This window comes from Danio aesculapii, chromosome 24 (genome assembly GCF_903798145.1).
Source record: "Danio aesculapii chromosome 24, fDanAes4.1, whole genome shotgun sequence".
In the NCBI taxonomy this organism is placed as follows: domain Eukaryota; kingdom Metazoa; phylum Chordata; class Actinopteri; order Cypriniformes; family Danionidae; genus Danio; species Danio aesculapii.
This window is the reverse complement of record NC_079458.1, coordinates 40,517,721-40,535,430: the sequence shown is the minus strand read 5'-3', so window position 1 is coordinate 40,535,430 and position 17,710 is coordinate 40,517,721. Positions and strand designations below refer to the sequence as shown.

The following is a 17,710-nucleotide window of genomic DNA, read 5'->3' as shown; positions in this document are numbered from 1 at the left end:
GATTAAAAAATACACAAATCCAATTAGTATATTCAAAACACAATTCAAAAATTCAAAACTCGATTCGCAAAATACACAAATCCAATTCATAAATTCAAAGCACAATTTAAAATATGCAAATCAAATTCGTAAATCCGTAACACTACTCAAATTTAAATTCGTAACTTCAAAACACAATTAAAAATAAGCAAAATCAATTCCTAAATTCAAAACACTACTCAAATTTAAATTTGTAACTTTGCATATTCAAAACACAATTAAAAAATTCAAAACTCGATTCGCAAAATACACAAATCCAATTCATAAACTTAAAGCACAATTTAAAATAGCAAAATCAATTCGTGAAGTCAAATCAGAAATTCGAAACATGACTTAAAAATTCACAAATCCAATTCATAAATTCAAAACACTATTCATAAACACAAATCTAATTAATTTGACAAAAATATTTATGATTTTTACTTGTGAATTCACAATTTCTGTGTTGTATTTATGAAGTGCGTTTTGCACTTATAAATTGGATTTTGTAAATGTGAATTGTGTTGTGCATGTATGAATTTTATTTTATAAATGTATGATTTTTGAGACAGATCTGGCTCCATAATGATTCTCCACGCAGTTAATAGACTGCTCTGAGCCGCATGTGCCGCTCTCTTTCGTAGGACTTGACTTGGCAGATTAGTGCTGACGAGGAAAAGGAGAAGCCGAGGGGTGAAATGGAGGTGGATTGAGGCAATGACACCTCGATCGATGCTTCAGGAGAAAGACACAGAAGGACAGAAAACAATGGGAGACATCAAGGTTGTGTAGTAGACGCTCTCGGAAAACTACTCTGGCGGATAAAATCACAACAATGCTTTAAATATAGGGATTGGCGTTATAGACTTAAAACTCATTCATTCATTTATTTTTTGGCTCAGTCCCTTTATTCATCAGGGGTCGGAATGAATCGCCAACTTATCCAGCATATGTTTTACACAGCAGATGCCCTTCCAGCTGCAACCCAGTACTTGGAAACACCCATACACTCACATTCATTGACACACTCATACACTACGGCCAATTTAGTTTATTCATTTCCTCTATAGCGCATGTGTTTGGGCTGAGGCGCAAACCGGAGGACCTGGAGGAAAGCCACACCAACACGAGGAGAACATGCAAACTCCACACAGAAATGCCAACTGACCCAGCCGGGACTCAAACCAGCGACCATCTTGCTGTGAAGCAACAGTGCTAATCACAGTACTGGGTTGGAGCTTGAAGGGCATCCACTGCATAAAACATATGCTGGATAGTGTTGCAACCCCTGACCAAAAAAAGGTACTAAGCCGAAGAAAAATTAATGAAATTTAATTTATACAATCTTTAAGATATATAAAACCGTCACCCAATACTTCCGTTTCTCATCAAATCTTCTGACCAATGACACGCTCTCTAGTATCTGACAGGCCTCGCCCCTTCAAGAATTGTTCAGTGTTGCCAACTTAGTGATTCTGTCGCAATATTTAGTGACTTTTCAGACCCCCCTAACAACAAATTTTAAAAAAGCGACTAGCGGCAAATTTTTCGACTTTTTTGGTGTTACAGGAGATTTCTTTTACAAATTTTGTTCATACTGTAGCGTTCCTACTCTTCTCAATGAGCTGCAGGTGATGCTGTTGGCGCCTCACTCGCCTCAGAGCACTCACAGGTGGCCCAGTACCACACAGCCGTCTCTCATACCTGCAGCCCAAAAGCAGTTCAGCCCTCTGTGTACTAACGGCAAAAGATTAAGCACCGTGAGTGTGAGGTATTTCCCTTGTACAGTCAAACCGATCTGCTTCTCCTTTCTTTTAAATTTAGCTATTTTTATTTACCATTTATTCTTTTCTTGTTCATGCACTTTTAGTGACAGTTTCTGAACTTGTGTGAGAATACCAAGTCTGAGAGACGAATGCAAATTCCCTACACATCTATACTGATATACTGTATTCAAACAACAGTAACTTTAATTGAATTGACATGCATATGTAAAGTGTAGTGCAAATATTAATACCCCTTTGTTAACCATAATCTGTTAAACAAACAGAAACTGCTAGACATCGTTACTATGCAAATTGACAAATGATGTAATCTAGCAACATTTAGCGACTTTTCAAGAGTTCACACTTAGCTGATGATTGATTATAAAGCGTGTTTGGCATGCTGTCCCAGGAGAGAGCCCTGAGCTTATGAGATCCTCGAGCCCGGGGCTCCCTCCCGTTTGCAAGGCGAGAGGGGAGTTTGAGCTCAGGTAGATCTGGAGAACTCCCCTGCTGTAGTAGCTAATGAACAGATAGTGATTGCTCTTAAGAGATAACTACTTACTAGGAGCATGTCTATGGTGCTGATTTGGATCAGTCAATTAACTTAAGTTGCAAGTTTTTGGACGGTGGGAGGAAACCGGGGAACCCAGGGGAAACCCAAGAGAGCACGGGGAGAAAGTGTAAACTCCACACAGAAACGTCAGCTGGCTTGGTAAGGACTAGAACCAGTGACGTTCTTGCTGTAAGGCAACAGTGCTAACCACTGGGCCACCGTGCCACTCATTTAGGAAAGGAGAAGGAGTAGGGGTGGAAAGGGGGATTCTTCAAAACGAAGATGGCTGTTATATGAAACTTAGGGTATTGATAGCCCTACTGAAAAAAACAGCTTAAACCAGCCTAGGCTGGTTGGCTGGTTTTAGCTGATTGACCAGGCTGGTCTTAGAGGGGTTTTGGCCATTTCCAGGCTGGTTTCCAGCCATTTACAACTTGGTCTTAGCTGGTCAGGCTGGAAAATGACCAGCTAAAACCAGCTTGACCAGCCTAGCCAGGCTGGGAGCCCAGCCAAAACCAGCTTTGTCCAGCTTAAACCAGGCTGGTCAAGGTGGTTTTAGCTGGATTAAGCTGGTCATTTTTCAGCCTGACCAGCTAAGATCAGGCTGGAAACCAGCCTGGAAATGGCCAAAACCCCTCTAAGACCAGCCTGGTCAACCAGCTAAAACCAGCCAACCAGCCTAGGCTGGTTTAAGCTGGATTTTTCAGCAGGGGTGGCTTAGGAATCGCCTGATCGGTGAATCATAAATTGAATAATGCAGGACAAGCCGCAAGCAATCATAAGCACGTGATCTTCTCAAAATTAGTCTACTGATAAAGTTCACTTTGAGCAGAGCTTAGCACCTTCTCCATGAAAATAGTTGGCAACACTACACTTGTCATTTACTTTAGGTAATGCGCTTGTGCTCAACCACTCTCATTGGCAGAGCTGTGGTAAAACTAAAACTCAAATGCTATTGGCTGTTTTTGATATGCTTTAGATTAAATAAGGACATTTTTCGTGTTCTATGACTAATAGTCTGAATTAGGTTTGCTTTCCGCAGTATGAAGGCGACACTGAGGTCTGCAACACTCCTGCATGTTCATTTCTGCTACATCTGCTAATGGAAGCGGATGAAGACACGTCACAGCTAATAAACCACTGCTCCCAGAAAGACACTTCACTGACAGAGCAAAAAGTCACTTTGTAAAAGGCCACTGGCACCTGGCGTGGATTCAGCGGGCAGTTTCAGGGCATTTGGACGTCTAGTTGGAGGCCCGTTTAGCACGCTCCAGGGCTAGCCTGATTAGCATGAGGAGACGTGACGGTTGGATCTTCGGTGCAAATGACACAATTGCAAATACACAACACAAAACAGATGGCCAATTAGACACGTTCAGCCATGCATATCAGCCCAGTGATTCTGCTCTCCGTATTAAAGCAAAGCAAGACGGTGTCAAAGCCTCTGGTCCAGAACCATGAGGCTTGGAGAGAGAGTGATGAAAGTGATGCAAGAATTAGCAGAACAAGCTTGCATCATAGCACTCCATTTCAAGGTTTACTTTACAAATATTCATGTTGCATATGCAATTGATTCTTGTCTGGTTATTACTGCCACATGCACTGAACAAATATGCTTTTAACAAATCACTGGAGCTTGTATATTGTAGTTTGCATATTTATTTTGTGTTTATATAATAATAATAAAAATAATAATTATTATTATTATATTACTAAAATTAATACTACTACTACTACTACTAATAGTAATAATAATAATAATAATAATAATAATAATAATAATAATAATAATAATAATAATAATAATGATAATGATAATAATAATAAAATACTACTAATAATAATAATAATAACAACATTACTAATATTAATAATAATAAATAAACACAATAATCATAATAATAATAATAAAATTATAATAATAAATAAACAATAATAATAATAATAATAATAATATTAATACTACTATTACTACTAATAATAATAATAATTATAACAAAAAATAAAAATAATAAAACAATAACAATATTACTAATATTAATATTAATAAAATTAATAATAATAAACTGGAACTCAGAACGCGCTAATGCCATATTATTCCTATTTTGAAAGTAGAACTGTGTCATAATAATTCCTTAAAATTCAATAAATATTATTTATTTTTATAATAATAATAACAACAACAATTAATATTATTATTATTATTATTATTATTATTATTATTATTATTATTATTTGACCACGTGTTTCTGTGTTTATATAATATTTAAAAAATCTGAATATATATATTCTTTTAAATACTGCTAAGTGACTGTCTGAGCAGCTCTTGAGATGAAGTCCATGTCTTCTTATAGTGAAAGAGCTATAAGAGTTGAAAAGAGCTAAAAAAATATATATATATATATATACATACATACACACATACACACGCACGCACGCATGCACGCACACACGCACACACGCACACACGCACACACACACACACGTTTGAGCATGTTTATAGTGATAAAAAATACATTATTCAAAATGATACACAGACTGTCAGATTTCATTCATAATAACTTTAGTGACATTGCACATTAAATTCTGTTTTTATGACAGGACTCCATAATTCTGTGTTTTCTGCATTGTCACATTCATATTGTAGGTTCCACACTCCTAATAACACACACCTCTATTTAACATCATACACTTGTGATTGATCCAACAAAACTGCATAATGATAAAGTAGCCTTAGAAATAACACAACATAACCCCTATCAACTACTCAAATCTCATTACCAACCTCAAACCAACATCCTATGAACCATCAGCAATGCATGTGGATCACGACATGAGCTTTGCATACCAAAACACACTGACAGCATCTTCAGATAATGTAACACAACATATGAGACACTAGTCTTCTGCTAATAATGCAGTTGAAGTCAAAACGATTAGCATTATATATATATATATATATATATATATATATATATATATATATATATATATATATATAGGAGGGCTTATAATTCTGACTTCAACTGAACCTCCATTGTGTGCAGTGTTGATGTCCCTGCATGTCCTCCTAATGACTTCTACCAAACCGCAGCTATGGAGGATGCAAGCAAGGCGAAGAGGCGTCCCAGCGGCAGCCACAAAACAAATTGATTATATGAACGCTGGCCTGCCGGCGGGTGTCTGCACTTTTCCCCACAGGCCGTCTCCTAATGGTGGAGGATCTGGAGTGTCATCAGGAAACCCCATGTTACCCACAACTACATGGACTGTATATCCTCCACACATCAGTGCGACTGGAAACACTGGAAACGGCCCACGGCTCCACTCTAGAGGGACGCACTGCTGGACAAACAATACAAACACACCCCTGAGGTGCTGATGCCAGAGCAGCGGGAGACGCAGACCAGGTGGATCATTTATGCTCTTCTTGAAATTTGGTCTGCTTTCTACCTGCTGTTTGTTATGGTGGGATGAAGCAGCAGTAGGGCTGTGCAATATGATGATATATATCTTATGGACAAAATAAAAACACTATTGTTTCACTTAATACTCTAAGACAGGGGTCACCAATTTTGGTCCTAGAGAGCCGGTGTCCCTGCAGAGTTAAGCTTTAACTTGCCTGGAAGTATACATTGTAAGACCTAGGCCATGACCTCATGCACACAGGTATTTTTATAAAGGGAATTTTTCCAATTTGCTTTTAAAAAATAAAACCTCCATCCACATGACAATGCAAAAATGCACTGATATACACTCACTGGCCACTTTATTAGGTACACCTTACTAGTACCGGGTTGGACCCACTTTTGCCTTCGGAACTGCCTTAATCTTTCATGGCACAGATTCAACAAGGTACTGGAAATATTCCTCAGAGATTTTGCTCATATTGACATAATGATTTGTCGGCTGCACATCCATGATGCCAATCTCCCGTTCCACCACATCCCAAAGGTGCTCTATTGGATTGAGTCTGGTGACTGTGGAGGCCATTTGAGTACAGTGAAGTCATTGTCATGTTCAGGAAACCAGTGTGAGATGATTCACGCTTTATGACATGGTGCGTTATCCTGCTGGAAGTAGCCATCAGAAGATGGGTACACTGGGGTCATAAAGGTATGGACATGGTCAGCAACAATGCTCAGGTAGGCTGTGGCATTGACACGATGCTCAATTGGTAATAATGGACCCAAAGTGTGTCAAGGGAACTGCCGTTCCCTGGATATCTTTTCTTTGTTGGACCATTCTCTATAAACCCTAGAGATGGTTGTGCGTGAAAATCCCAGTAGATCAGCAGTTTCTGAAATACTCAGAAGTCAGCTGATGTGGCTCGGGCATCTGCTTTGGATGCCTCCTGGACGCCTACATAAGGAGGTTTTCCTGGCATGTCCCACCGGGAAGAGGCCTCGAGTAAGACCCAGAACACGCTGGAGGGACTTTGTCTCTCGGCTGGCCTAGGAACACCTCAGGATCCCCCCAGAGGAGCTAGAGGAAGTATCTGGGGAGAGGGAAGTCTGGGGTTCTCTCCTAAGACTGCTGCCTCCACAAGCCGGCCCCAGAAAAGCAGCCGAAAATGAGATGAGAGGAGATATGTTTTCTTTGACCAGTTTTCCAGTTTTCTTTTCAAGAGTTCGCCCTTAGCTGATGACTGATATTATAGCGTACTGTGCTTGGCATGCTGTCCCGCAAGAGAGCCCTGAGCTCAAAAGATCCTCGAGTCTGGGGCTCCCTCCCGACAGAAGGGTGAGAGGGGAGTTTAAGCTTGGGTAGATCTCGAGAACTGCTATGGAAAATACTGCTGACTCATCTATAGTGCCAATTTTGGTTTGGTCGATTAACCAATGTCGCATGGTTTTGGACGGTGGGAGGAAACCCACATGAGCACGGGGAGAACGTGTAAACTCAGCACAGAAACGTCGGCTGGCCTGGTAAGGATATGAACCAGTGATATTCTTGCTGTGGGGCGACTGTGCTTACCACTGGGTCAACCTGTCTGAAAAGAGAGAAGAAGTAGGGGTGAAAGGGGGGATTCTTCAAAACGAAGATACTGATGTAAGAATACCTGGTTATTTATGATGAGTTAGGAATTGACTGATTGGTGGATTGTGTATTAGCTAATGCTGGACCAGCCGTGTTCAATTATAAGCACACGCTCCTCTCGAAATTACTTTATAAATAAACCACACTTATTGTAAAGTACTTTGTGACTTAATGTCTGTGAAGGGTGCTATATAAATAAACCTTTACTTTACTTAGATGCTTTAATGTGGTCTATCAGCATCATTTAATTAATAATTTAATTTCGTTATGAATAATTTGTCTAATTTTCAGAGTTTAGTAAGTCAGACCGCTGGGATATATCAGCTTTCATTGCTCAAGCCAGGATTACCGATATGCCTTCTTCTGTTTCCAAATCTCCCGCACGACTCTGAATCCGAGTTTGCCCTCGATGGCCGGCTTGATTACAGATAACCACTCCTCATCAGGCGTCCCCGCTGTCTTATATTGATGATAGATAAATACTGAGAGACGCTCTTGATGACTTCCATAATAAAAAGAAAAATCTCAAATTCCTGCTGGACTGAACAGAGACGAGGATATTACTCCAGCAATAACAAAAAAAGAAATCACAGCTGCGCGATGGCCCTCCATTTCCAAGCATATAATCACGCACATTCAGAGTTTCGTCTTGCCCAAATTTGCATTGATTGTTCTTCTTGGGAGTAAGAGAAGGGGGGGATTGAGAACTCGTCCCTTACGTTTGATTATCTAAAAAAAAATCTTTCAGCAGAGGTCAGGGCAACTAATAATTGGATTGGTGATGAGATGTAAATTATGGTAATGAATGTAATTTGCTTGTAATTATACAGAATCAGGCGCTCGTCTGACTCGCCTGACACCCGAGCGTAATCTTGCAAAAAGTGGAGAGAAAGAAAGGAAACTTTAAAGCTTTACGACAGTGCTGGCTGGTGTTGAATGTTAATGAGGGTGGTCTGTGGGATTTATTTTCAGCAGGCGGATGTTTATGAGGGTGTTTGTGGAGATCTGGGGTCCCCGGTGGGCTCAGGGAGGCAGGCACTCATTAGTACGGCGGTGTGCTGGTTTCAGGTGCTCTACCCTGGGGCTCGCCGGCTGACTGGCGGCTGCTCTCTGGTGCTCTTGCTGGATCTGTTTAGCTGAGCTCCAGTAACTCTCCCCAGCAGCACTCATTACCAGCTCGCCTTTCACTTGCCGTATAACATGATATCCCATCATGCACTTGGGCAGACTGCTTTTTCAGTGGTTTGTTGGTTGTCTCATGCAACATGCTACACGCTGAAAGAGGACGTTCATTGCGAAATGACAAGTCTGTCATTTATTCAGCATTGTGCAGTCGATTATGATGATGGGAAGTCCAAAAATGGTGTGTGTGAAGCTCACATCGCTGGAATGAACATCAATGTGTGTATGTACGCATGTGTGTGTGCGTGTGTACTGATTTTTGTGGATTATAAAGACAGAAATACGTGCAATGGCATGGGTATGACCTCGATATTAAAATTGAGGTGGTTTATTAGGACATGCCTGGTGTCCTTGTAATTCAAAACCCTTAATAAACATACTGTGTGAGGGTTGGGGAAGGGTAAAGCCATATAAAAAGTGGTTTTTACATTATAAAATTCATAACGCCAATGAAGAGTCCTCAAAAACCAATGTGTGTCTGTACATTTTAGGATTCAAAGGTGCATGCTGTGCAGAATTTGGGTAAAACATGAAGTACCTCAGCGGTGTGAGTCCAGTAGAGCACTGGTTTAGGGAGTGAATTAAATGCAGTTTCGATGGGCAGATCAATATGTTTTGATCACAGCATGTGGATTTGTTTTGGTTTGTATAAACATAAAAACTGAACTTTTAATGTGTCCAATACTCATTTCGTACATACATTTTTCTGTAAATCATCTGTATGGCATCTCTAAATCCTAAGTAGCTCGACTTCAAGTGGTGCATAATTCTGCAGCCAAATCCCTGAAAACCTGTCACAAATATAAGCATGTCACTAGCATCCTACACTCCCTCTATTGGCCTACCATTCAATACAGGATTCAGTAAAAATCTTCTGTTTGTGTTTAAGTGCCTACACAATTTTGTGCCAAAATATCTACAAGATCTCTTGCATTCCATTAACCCTCAATTTACTGAAAATCCCTATTTCGAGGGCAAAACATCAGGGGGTGGGGGGACGGGGGGTTGGGGGGTTTGTAGGGTGGGGTGAGCTTTTTAGGTGGTGGAATCAACAAACGAACCAACAAACTCAATCAGTCAACCAACCAACCGATCTTCGAACAAACAAACGAAGGAATGAACGAATAAGCGAAATCAACCAACCAACCAACGAACAAACAAACAAAATCAATCAATTAAATCAATCAATAAACAAACGAACGAACAAAACGAATGAAGGAACAAAATTAATCAATCAAATCAATCAATCAACCAACCAACGAACAAACAAACAACGAACAAACAAACAAACAAACAAACAAACAAACAAACAAACAAAATCAAAACAATCAACGAACAGACGAATGGACAAACGAACGAACAAACGAATGAATGAACAAATGAACGAACAAACCAACCAACCAACCAACCAACCAACCAACCAACCAACGTATTAACCAACAAGCTCAATCAGTCAACCAGCCAGCCAATCAACGAACAAACAAACTCGAATGAACCAACCAACCACCCAACCAACGAACCAACGTTCCAACGAACTCAATCAGTCAACCAACCAACCAATCAACGAACAAACAAACAAAACTAAAGAACGAATGAACGGACAGAGAGACTAATGGACGAACAAACAAATGAACGAATGGATGGACGAACAAACAGACGAACGAAAATCAATCAACCAACCAACAAATCAAACAATACATTTATTTATTACTAACTTATCATATTTAGTAGTTTGCCTTGTTGTAAAAATGTAGATGTATATTTTCAAAACAAGTAATCATATTAGAATATTAAACAATAATAATAATAATAAAAAGCATTAGATAAAATAATCGTATAATATACAATAATCAAATATATAATATAATATAATATAATATAATATAATATAATATAATATAAAATAAAATAATATAATATAATATAATATAATATAATATAATATAATATAATATAATATAAAATAATATAATATAATATAATATAATATAATATAATATAAAATAATATAATATAATATAATATAATATAATATAATATAATATAATATAATATAATATAAAATAATATAATATAATATAATATAATATAATATAATATAGTATAATATAATATAAAATAATATAATATAATATAATATAATATAATATAATATAAATATAATATAATATAATATAATATAATATAATATAAAATAATATAATATAATATAATATAATATAATATAGTATAATATAATATAAAATAATATAATATAATATAAATATAATATAATATAATATAATATAATATAATATAATATAATATAATATAATATAATATAATATAAATATAATATAATATAATATAATATAATATAAATATAATATAATATAATATAATATAATATAATATAATATAATATAGTATAATATAATATAAAATAATATAATATAATATAAATATAATAATATAATATAATATAATATAATATAATATAATATAATATAATATAAATATAATATAATATAATATAATATAATATAAATATAATATAATATAATATAATATAATATAAATATAATATAATATAATATAATATAATATAATATAATATAAATATAATATAATATAATATAATATAATATAATATAATATAATATAATATAATATAATATAATATAATATAATCAGACTAGTGTCATTTGATTTAACAGAACTTACAGATCAGTAGTCATTTTTATTATTAATTGTGTTAAGCATCACCACATGGAGCTGTTCTATTTTTAGCATACATATAATTTGTGTTTTTTTTATTAAGAATGAATAAGAAGATCATATTTACATATAATCTCAGAAGATCAAACGATGTATTTGATAGAAAGATGTAAACTGCATGGAGGATTTACACCATTAGAGGAACAATTGCAATGTGCACAATGCTGTGTAAAGCTGTACAAAAAGCTACAAACACACACATACACACACACACACATCTCTCTGTAAGAATTTAATTTGTGCTGGCAGGATTGATATGATGCTGGGATTCACACACCAGGCGAGCTGGACTCCAGACCTCCCTCCGCGGCAGCTCTCAAAACACAACAATACATCAAATCAATGGTTCAGACAGACAACAGAAGAGCGGGAAATAAGGGACACACGCACTCACCTGTAGATGGGTTGTGTCTTGAAACAACACCACACAGAAACACTGTCTGCTTCAACTCCTCAGACACACACGCACACACACACACACACACACACACACACACACACACACCACATCATACTATTAACAACAGGTCCATGTTTTCTGAAGATTTAACGGATGAACGGACGAACAAACGAACTCGATCAATCAATGAACGTACAAACGAACGAAATCAACCAACAAAGATTTGAATGAATGAATAAGATTTAACAAACGAACAAACGAAGAATTAAATTAATCAACCAACCAACCAAACAACGAACGAACAAACAAACACTTAAAATAATCAACCAACCATCAAAAGAATGAATGAAGGAACTATTGAACAAACAAACAAACAAACAAACTCGATCAATCAATGAACGTACAAAACGAAAATCAACCAATCAACCAACAAAGATTTGAATGAATGAAGATTTAAACAAACAAACGAACAAAGAATTCAATTAATCAACCAATCAACGAACCAAACAATGAATGAATGAATGGACAAACAAATGAATGAACGATTGAACAAACGATTGAACAAACGATTGAACGAATGATTGAACGAATGAACTCAATCAACCAAGGAATGTACAAACGAACGAAATCAACTAACTAACCAACAAAGATTTGATGAATGATTGAAGATTTAACAAACAAACGAATGAAGAATTCCATTAATCAATCAACCAAACAACGAACGAATTAACAAACAATTAAATCAATCAACCAACCAACTAACCATTAAATGAATGAATGGATGAATGAATGAATGAACAATTGAACAAACGAACAAACATACGAACGAGATCAACCAATAAACGTACGAACGAATGAAATCAACCAACCAACCAACCAACCAACAAAGATTTGAATGAATGAATGAAGACTTAACAAACGAACGAACAAATTAAATTAATAAACCAACCAACCAAACAACCAACCAAATAACGAATGAATGAATGAACGAAGATTTAACAAACGAACAAACTAATTCAATTAATAAACCAACCAACCAAACAACCAACCAAACAACGAATGAATGAATGAACGAATTAATGAACATCTGAATTAATCTACCAACCAAACAACGAACGAATGAACGAAAAATTCAATTAATCAACCAACCAACCATCAAACGAACGATTGAACAAAACGTTTATTCTTTACTTCTCAATATCAGATCAGGCTCATATGCGTTCAAAGGAGAAGTGTTTGTATGTGTGTGTGTGTGTGTGTGTGTGTGTGTGCGCGTGCGTGTGTGTGTGTGTGTGTGTGTGTGTGTGTGTGTGAGTGCGTGTGCTCAAGCAGCTCTTCCTCTGGTGATTTCAGCTGTCCACTCGCCCCTGCCTGTCTGTCCAGGTCAGTCCCTGTGCGTCCCGTGTCAAACACAGCTTTAACAGAGCAGCTCACACACACACACACACACACACCTCCAGTCCTCAGAGATCACAGACAAACAGGTGTATGACAAGCCAAGACTCCAGAAGTTTCCCAACAACTTTTCCTCTGTCTGCTGGTTATAACTGAAGCACCAATACACCAAGATTCACAGCAAACCACCAAACCAAATCACTTCAACATCATAAAGTGACATGTCCCTTATTTATAAGAGGTCGCCACAGCGGAGAGAACCGCCAACTTATCCAGTATATGCTTAACGCAGCAGATGCTCTTCCAGCTGCAACCCAGTACTGGGAAACACCCATACACACTCACACACACACACACACACTACGGCCATTATAGTTCATCAATTCACCTATAGCGCATGTGTTTGGACTGTGGGGGAAACCGGAGCACCTGGAGGAAACCCACACCAACACGGGGAGAACATGCAAACTCCACACAGTAATGCCAACTGGCTCAGCCGGAACTCGAACCAGCGGCCTTCTTGCTGTGAGACCACAGTACTAACCACCCCTTGTTTTCCAGTACTGGGTTGCAGCTGGAAGGGCATCCATTGTATAAAATATATGTTGGAATAGTTGGTGGTTCATTTCACTGTGGTGACCCTTGATAAATAAGGGACTAAACTGAAGGAAAATGAATAAATGAATGAATATACTGAATCATTCATTCATTTATTTTATTTTCGGCTTAGTCCCTTTATTAATCAGGGGTTGCCACAGTGGAATGAACCGCCAACTTATCCAGCACACATTTTACGCAGCGGATGCCCTTCCACTGTCAACCCAGTACTGGGAAACATCCATACACACTCATTCACACACATACACTACGGACAATTTAGCTATAGCGCATGTCTTTGGACTTGTGGGGGAAACTGGAGCACCTGGAGGAAACCCACACCAACACAGTGAGAACATGCAAACTCCACACAGAAATGCCAACTGGCCCAGCCGAGGCTCCAACCAGTGGCCTTCTTGCTTTGAGGCAATTGTGCTACCCACTGCGTCACCGTGCTGCCCCTTATACTGAATCATTTATTTCCAAAACCAGAATCAATTCAGAAGAATCAGATTGTTTTCAAGTCAGTGGTTACAGGTTTCCAACATTTTTCAAAATATCTTCTTTTGTGTTCAACAAATGAAAGAAACTCCAAAAGGTTTGAAATAAGTGTGAATAATTTCATTTTTGGCAGAACTATCCCTTTAACTTCAGTATAGAAATTAGTAACTCACTATGTGAGCCAGACCACTAAAATGAACCCATGATGCTTTATCCTCACGAGTGCTGTATTTGACTTTATCCACTGTATTTGTAATATACTGTAGTATATTTGTAGTAGTGATTTGTCTCTTTATGTGTTTGTTGTATCATGTAATGCTACCCTAATTGCCCCTGGTGGGGTTTATTAAGTTGTTGAACTTAAACTTAATAATATTGACCATATAATGGTTTTAAAAAAAATTAAAAACTGCTTTTATTCTAGCCAAAATAAAAACAAATCAGACTTTCTCCAGAAGAAAAAATATTATTAGACATACTGTGAAAATTTCCTTGCTCTGTTGAACATCATTTGGAAAATATTAGGGGAAAAACTCACAGGAGGGTTGCTAATTCAAACTTCCGCTGTATTGTGTGGTAATCAGAGTGTAAAGCTGAACTCACTGGTTCTGAGTGTTATCGGCGTGACCTCGATCTCGCTGCTGGTCTGGTAGGGCTGGAAGGCTGACAGGTTGCTGGAGTTGAGTTCAGTGCTGGTGAAGAGCTCAGGGCTCTGGGTGCCGGTGGAGCTGGCGCTGGTGCCGTCGCCACCATGATGAGGGTCCTGCTCCTCATACACCGCCACCAGCTGAAGGAGGAGAAAACTGGATTAATCACAGCAGCTACACTTATAGTAAAACTACATGCAAATGCAATAGTGGCCGAGAGACCTTAACATGCTGCCATTTAAGAAAACACATACAATTACAAAAAACACCAGTAAGTTACGAAAAGATCCTCACAACAAAGACACATTAAGAAAATGTCTGCATTTTCTCACAACTCAAGCAAATAGCACGGAGCACAATGACAATGTTTCAACGGAACCCAAGAATTTGACGAACCCACGTTCTAGATGGAATATCAACTAGAAACATTTTGATTTCAGAAAAAGAGTTTGATTCTCATTTTAAATCTGAATGAATGATTTTGATTCTCTTCTTGATTGAGAAAATGAGTTTGAATCACTTTTTGATTCTGAAAATGAGTTTGATTCTCATTTTGATTCTGAGAATGGGTTTGATTCTTATTTTAAATCTGTGAATGAATGATTTTAATTCTCTTCTTGATTGAGAAAATGAGTTTGAATCACTTTTTGATTCTGAAAATGAGTTTGATTCTTATTTTAAATCTGAATGAATGATTTTGATTCTCTTTTTGATTGAGAAAATGAGTTTGAATCACTTTTTGATTCTGAAAATGAGTTTGATTCTCATTTTGATTCTGAGAATGGGTTTGATTCTTATTTTAAATCTGTGAATGAATGATTTTGATTCTCTTTTTATTTCTGAAAATGACTTTTATTCTTAGTTTAATTCTGAAAATAAGTTTGATTATCTGAATGAATGAGTTTGGTTCTCATTTTGATTCTAAGAATGAGTCTGAGTCACTTTTTGGTTCTGAGAATGGGTTTGATTCACATTTTGATTCAGAAAATGAGTCTGATTCTCAGTTTGATTCTAAAAATTTATGTGATTCTCAGTATGATTCTGAAAATGTCTGATTCACTTTTTGATTCTGAAAATGAGTCTGATTCTCATTTTTATTCTGAGAATGGGTTTGATCCGAATTTTAAATCTGAATGAATGATTTTGATTCTCAGTTTAATTCTAAAAATAAGTTTGATTATCTGAATGAATGAGTTTGGTTCTCATTTTGATTCTAAGAATGAGTCTGATTCATTTTTTGATTCTGAAAATGAGTTTGATTCCCTTTTTTATTCTGAGAATGGGTTTGATTCACATTTTGATTCAGAAAATGAGTCTGATTCTCAGTTTGATTCTGAAAATGATTTTGATTCCCATTTTTGTACTAAAAATGAGTTTGATTCACTTTTTAAATCTGAAAATGAGTTTGATTCACTTTTTAAATCTGAAAATGAGTTTGATTCACTTTTTAAATCTGAAAATGAGTTTGATTCACTTTTTAATTCTGAAAATGAGTTTGATCATCTGAATGAATGAGTTTGATTCTCAGTTTGATTCTGAAAATGAGTTTGATTAAATTTTTGATTCTGAAAATGATTTTGATTCAATTTTTGATTCTGAATGAGTTTGATTCTCATTTTGATTCTGAAAATTAGTTTTATTCTCATTTTGATTCTGAAAATGAGTTTGATTCTCATTTTGATTCAGAAAATGAATTTGATTCTCAGGTTGATTCTGAAAATGAATTTGATTCTCAGGTTGATTCAGAAAATGAGTTTGATTCTCAGTTTGATTCAGAAAATGAATTTGATTCTCAGGTTGATTCAGAAAATGAGTTTGATTCTCAGTTTGATTCTGACCTATAATCATAATCAAAGATCCTCCTATGGCCATTTGAAATCCCTGTACAGTAATGTCAGCGGTGTTGCCTTTATCTACCCTCTAAAAAGCAGTGTTTTAGTGATTATCTTCTTCACAGCGGGGACTGATTTGACCTGTGAGGACTCTCGAAACAGTCGAGAGCTGAAGCTGCATTTCACTGGCTGTTCATCCAGCTTCAGAATATTTAGACCTGAGGACGGGCCTCTTAAGACCCTCATAAATACTGTGTGATTTATAAACAAATGGCCTGTTTGATTGAAGAGCGGGCTGAAGTGAGCGAGAGCTTGTTTGTGCGCCGTCTCTCCAGCTGAGACGAGTGTGAAAACAATTACCAAGCAGACATGCATCTAAACACCAACAACTGTCACTCAAACACTGCTGGATCAGCGCCAGCGATGCTAAAAAGATTGTACAGCTATTCAGAGATTAATTATTATTAGGATCATAGAACCATTTTTTCTTCAGCTATTTTAGTCACTTGAATTTTTATCTTTTTTAATGAAGCAGCCTGCTTTTAAGTGCCCCTATTATGCCGTTTCAAAGGTTTCTGATTTATAATCTCATCCAATATTTTTGATGTTCATGAAATTATTTAATTTTCTCATAATACCTATAGCAGGAGCGGCACGGTTTATGCTGGAAGTAAAGCTGGAGTTACTGACGACTGCTTTCAGGCAGTTCAGAATCCATTTTTTTTCCCTTAAAGAAACAATAACTTTATTATAAAAACTTCACAGACATTTTACATTCACAAACATGATCCCAAAAACCATAAGGTGTCATTTAAAATAAACCTCTGGCTCCAAAAAACCTGGTTGTCCTCCAAAAACGGACATTTTTTCCGATCATAGTGAGACATAACGAGCGCTGGTCATGGTGATCAGCAGTCTGCAGCGTCTTAAGGGCATTTATTTGACATGCTTTAATTGGGCCAAAGAAACAAATGAGAAGTCACTTTGAATTAGCCTGATCATAAACCACATTAAAATGAGAG

General features: G+C 36.8%; 1 protein-coding gene across 4 annotated transcripts in view; it reads right to left on the bottom strand.

Annotated features, from left to right (window-relative positions):
* pard3aa (par-3 family cell polarity regulator alpha, a) overlaps positions 1–17,710 on the bottom strand; it is a 708,633-nt gene that overhangs the window by 469,075 nt on the left and 221,848 nt on the right. For all 4 annotated transcript variants that reach the window (XM_056450319.1, XM_056450321.1, XM_056450320.1 and 1 more), the window contains exon 3: positions 14,813–14,996. In XM_056450319.1, the coding sequence (XP_056306294.1) occupies positions 14,813–14,996 (184 nt within the window). The remainder of the gene's footprint in view (positions 1–14,812; positions 14,997–17,710) is intronic.